This window comes from Drosophila ficusphila, unplaced genomic scaffold, assembly GCF_018152265.1.
Source record: "Drosophila ficusphila isolate 14025-0441.05 unplaced genomic scaffold, ASM1815226v1 contig_198, whole genome shotgun sequence".
In the NCBI taxonomy this organism is placed as follows: Eukaryota; Metazoa; Arthropoda; class Insecta; order Diptera; family Drosophilidae; genus Drosophila; species Drosophila ficusphila.
Window position 1 is genome coordinate 8,588,656 of NW_025064092.1, and position 5,487 is coordinate 8,594,142.

General features: G+C 45.4%; 1 protein-coding gene across 1 annotated transcript; it reads right to left on the reverse strand.

Moving 5' to 3' along the window:
• Positions 1-1,485: 1,485 nt before the first annotated feature.
• On the reverse strand, positions 1,486-2,442 carry LOC108101766. Its single transcript, XM_017206231.2, has 2 exons — positions 2,403-2,442; positions 1,486-2,345 (listed from the first exon to the last, which is right to left on the reverse strand). Exon 2 carries the CDS (start codon positions 2,320-2,322, stop codon positions 1,561-1,563), a length of 762 nt encoding a protein of 253 aa, XP_017061720.2. The 5' UTR covers positions 2,323-2,345; positions 2,403-2,442; the 3' UTR covers positions 1,486-1,560.
• Positions 2,443-5,487: the final 3,045 nt, after the last annotated feature.

Genomic DNA, 5,487 nt, shown 5'->3' on the forward strand with positions numbered 1-5,487 from the left:
TTCCAACTCAATAGGCTCTGGCGGTTGCCAGATATTTTTAGGGGCCTTGGGTGGGGATAAATGACTTGAGTGTTTGTCCATTGGCCGGCCAATGTCTTTCACGGCGCACATTCAAGTCCAATTTAGCCTTTATGTGTCCTCATCGTTGTCCTTGTTGCCCCACCCAAGGGATGTTTCTCGGTTTTGGAGCACGCACACGTATGGAAAGGGACAGACGGACGGACGGACAGAATAACGGACAGACAGACTTACGGGCAGAATTACGGACACGCGGACGGACAGCCGGACAGCAAAAGAGGTTTTAGTGAATGGAGGGAATGGCAGTTTGAAATCCTTGCGCCGATTTTACTGATTTTTTCCTCCTGCTTCTTTTGCCAGCTCCTCAATGAAAATGCCAACATGTGAGCAGGAAAATATGAAGATGGAGGGAGGGAGGTTGGAGGGAAAGTTCGGAGTGTTGTGTCCAGATACAAATGCATCGTAAACATGTCGTCGCGTTATATTGGGATCTCAAGTAGCCCACATCCCCAGCAGTTGCCATTGTCTACTCTCGTTCCCTTTTCCCATTTCCCATTTTTATTTGCTTTTCGTTCGTTTTTTCGCTCTCGTTTTTTTCCCATCTACCTCATTGGCTACTTAAGGGGTGGCGGGGTTGGGGGAAATTCTAGAGATTTTCTACAATTCCCCCGCCTGAGTGCCCCTGGTTGCCTGGCAACTATTGTAGTCGGATATTTAGCAGTATCTGTTGTCTGATTTCTATTTTTGAATATATGTAGTTAGTGCTGAACACCACATTCCTGTTCCCTGACTTGTAAGTCTTTTCATTTTGTATCTAAGTAAGATACAGTAACAAATTCAACAATCAAAATAGGTTACTAAATGTATAAAATAAAATTAATGATTGTATTTATTATTTTTCAACGATCCAAAGTAATACAATTTACCGATAGAATTTAAATCGCAATCACCTATTAATCCCAAGCACTTAATAATGGCCAAATTGCAGTGTCCAAATTTTTGAGCTTAACTCCTCGTTCAGATAACCCCACGACGACATGGAAAATCACTTAAAACACCCAACTTGGATCGGATCTGATTTGATCTGCGCGCTGCGACCGAACGTCCTGTCCTGTCGACTGACTGCCAGGACATAAAAACATAAAGGACAACAATTTATGGCACATTTGCAGCTTCAAGGAATCCGGTGTCTGTTCGGCACATAAAAACAGTGATGCCCCAGAAAAAGGCAGGCAAAGGGGCAATAAAGTTGGCAAAGCGGAATCAATAATGCGAGCCCGGCCGGCTGACAGAATGTGGGCCATAAACCGCTGCCAAATTCGTGCCGAGGTGTCAAAGTGTGCCACGCCCCAATCCAGATTGATTTCCACTTATTAACTCCGCCGGATGCAAAGCCAAAAACTTCAGGGACACTCGAAAGTTGCTGCGATAATTTGCATAAATATTAAAAATATGGAACAGTGACAGTTACTTCACTTATCTGTAGTCTTTTTATTTACATGCTACCATATTTGCTGACAAGCTACAGAAACGTACAATTTGTTAAAGTTTTCGATTTGAAATGGCTGTCAGGTGGCCTGCTCCCCCCTCTATGATGACCTCCAGGAAGACGGATGCCTGATCGCCGACGCCATCGCACTGCTCGTCCAGCTCGTCCTCGTTGAGGCTGACGAAGAAGGGATCCAATCCGTTGATGAACCGGCTGATGGGCATTCGGCTGGCGAAGTTCCGGATCCGGCGGCGATTCCGGCGCACGATGCACTGCAGCTGGCTGTTGAGAACGGCGAGACTCGCACCGATGGGCCGCCGGGTGAAGGGTGCCACTAGCCAGAGCAGGTAGACGGTGCCCCACTCGGAGTCGGGGTCGGGATCGGCGTGCCTGGACCTCTTGTCGCCCTTGTCCTGTTTGAGCAGGGCCTTCCAGGTGGTGCGGCAGACCATCACCAGAACGGGCAGGTGGAGCGTGAGCGCCTGGTGGCATGGGGGCAGGTCCAGCTGCGGCTCCATCAGGCCGAAGGGTGCCTCCGGGCTCCAGTTGAGTACGGCGAGGCACTGGTCCCGATCCAGGATCAGCTGGCGGTAGGCGAGCATCAGCAGGGTGCGCTGCCCACTGGTCACTTGGCGCAGGCGCAGCTGGAAGGGAAGCGTTCGGGAGCGCGGATCCAAATGCTCGCTGATCATGTGCCGCAGCAGGTGGGTGTGGCGCACCACGGCCGGGCAATTGGCCACCGGACAGATGGCAGGCTGCTTCTCCGGGAGCTCAAGGCTCTCCACCGACTCGACAGACGACGCACCTTGCTCCATTTCTCAGTTACAAAACTAGAAAACTACTCGAAAACTAACATAACAAATAATGAGGCAAAAATAAGAAACCACTTGCTTACAAGTTTTACTTGATTTTAAGATTTAAATCAGTGAAGTTTATGAATATGTAACAGTTTTTTCAATCGGTACTACAATCATCCCCAGTGGCTACTGATATGATGACAGCGGATTGTTTCGCTGCCTTATCGGTGGATTGTGCCAGAAGCCCCGGTATTTGAATGTTTTGCCATCATTAGCATTTCATCTTATTTCACTCAGGTGCGCGACCGTGCGTGCAGCATTTCCACAGACCAAACGGCAACAACGGCAACGTTGGACACTCGAATTTTCCTCGGCTTCCGAGCGAGCGGTGGTGGAAAACGGAAAGCGGGTGGGAGTGAGTTTCCCAGCTGCATTTCCACAGTCCACAGTCCGTCCGTGCGTGTCCGTCGGGCAGCAACGAGGCCATGATGATGCACAGGAAAAACTCGCCATGAAAAGGAATAAAGTAACCTAATATGTTTCAGAAATAAACTTGTTTGTTCCTACAGAAGAACTAACGTAAAAACCAAACTGAATTCATAAGTAGGATAACAAAAAATCATATGATTAAATTATATTACTTTAAGAATTTATTACCTTGTTGATTTGTACAATTTTTTTAACCTGCTGGATATATTTAAATTAATTAATGTGTTATGTAAGCCCGCGTTTCCCTTTTCAATATGTCCCGTGTGGCAAGGAGAAGATATGATCATAGCTATGACTACGACGATGAGGGGCAGCTATGCTCTCTCCCTTTCTAGCTGCCACCCTCCCCTCCGTCTCGTTCTACCTTCTCTCTTCCACTCCACCAAGCTGTTAATGGCGTATTAATGACCGGAATGCGGAATGTAACAGAAAATTTCGCCCGACTCTCGTGCACTTCTTATTCTTCTGCAGTTTGCAGTGCACTGCAGTGCAGGTTGAAAAAGGGGGATGGCCAGGGGCGGAGGATAGAGGGGGCAAAGAAGATGCACTGCAGCATCCATGGTCATGCTGCCGGAATGCATAATTGAAATACGAACCGAGCGAATGCCCCGACAAGCAGATAAGAAAACGACAGCGGCGCTCTGGCCTCCGGTTCAAATGCAGGGACGTGGAAGGGGGCCAGGGCTCCCCAGTGCCCACAAGGGGGTTCCAATGGGATGGGGAGGGGGGTAGTGTTGCTTACATAGAAGGGCATTCCACTTAGCTGATGTGCCTGACCCCAGGACCTTTAAGCTCCAGCGAAAGTGATTATCAGGGGTCATAAAGTCGCGGAGATTTCGCAGAAACAACGATAATCCAACGTATTTTATTATTATAAGTAATTAAATTTCATTAGGAAAGTGGCGATGCATTCAATAGGGGATAGCATTAAAAGAGTTCCATTCGATATCTACTTTAAATGCATTTTTAAACTATTCCTTTAAACATTTCTTGATATTTCTATTTCTTCTTGGGAATGAGTCAAAAAAAAGAAGATAAAGTAGGCAGATTATTTCACATGCGAATTGCAAAGTTTGCCAAGGCTTAACGTTATTATTATAACCCATCATTATTGCTAATGTCATTAGGTTATGTATGGTATGTGTATCCGAATGCCACTAATGACTTGCTGAGCTTCTTAATATGGTTTTTGTTCGAGAGTTTTCCCTTCACTCCAAACACTTTTCCCACCGATTGCCGATTAGTTAGCATTGAGTAGACTTCACTTCACTTCTGCCTGCCATTCGTTTGTCAGTCAGTCAGTTAGTCAGTCAGTCAGTCATTCATTCATTCAGTCAGCCAGTTGGCTCATCGACATCGCATATTACTCATACGCCACGTATGCCGCGATGGCGATCTCAACTGGCGATATGAAACCGCAACAGCTGCCATTTTGCATGTGTGTGCGTGTGCTGTGTGCTGTGTGTTGTGTGGTGTTAGTGTGAGTGTTTGTTCACTGATGTATATGTTTATATAATTCCCACTTACCGACGCTGCTACACAAGTTTATTGTTGTTTTCCCCTTTCCCATCGCCACCTTGTTGCCTGTTTCTTGGCAATGTTTGGCTTTTATGCTTAGTCTGGCACTAAAACAAAATCGGATTATATTCAGGATATTTCATATACATATTTTGTTTGAGAAAGCCATTTAATTTTATAGATCCTTGCAAATAATTATAAAAATATAAATACCTATAATCAAAGTATTTCTTTGCTTTGACCTCAAGAGTAGCTCTGATTTTTCTCTGTGCATTCTTGGGTGCTTTCTGTGGGTGGTTAGGTGCCAATGGCTGCTGCCCCGAGAACGGGGCAAACAAAACCCAAAATGCTGGCAAAATGAAAATTATGCTCTCTTTGGCATTAAGTTTATGAATAACGAGCATATGTAAGTCGGACTCGTAGTCTCCGAGCTTCTTGTTGTGTGTTGTGTGTGTGCGAGTGTGGTTGTGAGGGTGTGCGTGTATGTGGGTGTGTGTGCCAGTGTGGGTGTGCCCTTCAGTGAAGCTTACGGGAATTTATTTTGCGCCATAACTACACAAACACTCGCACTCACAATCACACTCACACTCACACTCGTATTCACACTCACACTCACACCTCCACTCACACCATGAGACTCCCGCAGGTCGTTTGCTGTCTGCCGATCAAAAGGTGTTAAATTCTGTTGTTACTAAGCGCACAAAGCACCACAAAGACATGCACCACCAGCCGAAGCGCCAGTGGGTGGTGGGTGGTGGGTGGTAAGTGGTGCTGTTGGTGGTATTGGTGGAGCTGTTTGCATAAATAAACGGGCACATTAATTCGCGATTGTTCAGCATGCTCTGCACTCTCGCAGATTTGTTCAAGTCCTTCAAGGTGATTAATTGCCCAAAACCAATTTAAGTCTAAGCATTCACTTTTAAGTGGGTAAAGAATTAAACAAAGAATTATAAAATTAAAACGTACGATTTCCATGTCTTTTTTTTAAGTTGTTAAAAATAATCTCACAAAGTAAACATAACTCATTTCATTTATTAAATTACTTTAATTTTTTTTCTTCTTTTAAACTGATTTTTTGTCAATACATACCCCCAAGCTAATAGGTTTATTATACCCTTGCAGAGCAAAGGGTATTATAATTTCAGTCAGAAGTTTGCAACGCGGTGAAGGAGACAC

What these genes read in the sequence shown, in the direction of transcription:
- LOC108101766 (XM_017206231.2), bottom strand. Translation starts at nt 2,322, where the DNA reads ATGGAGCAAGGTGCGTCGTCTGTCGAGTCGGTGGAGAGCCTTGAGCTC.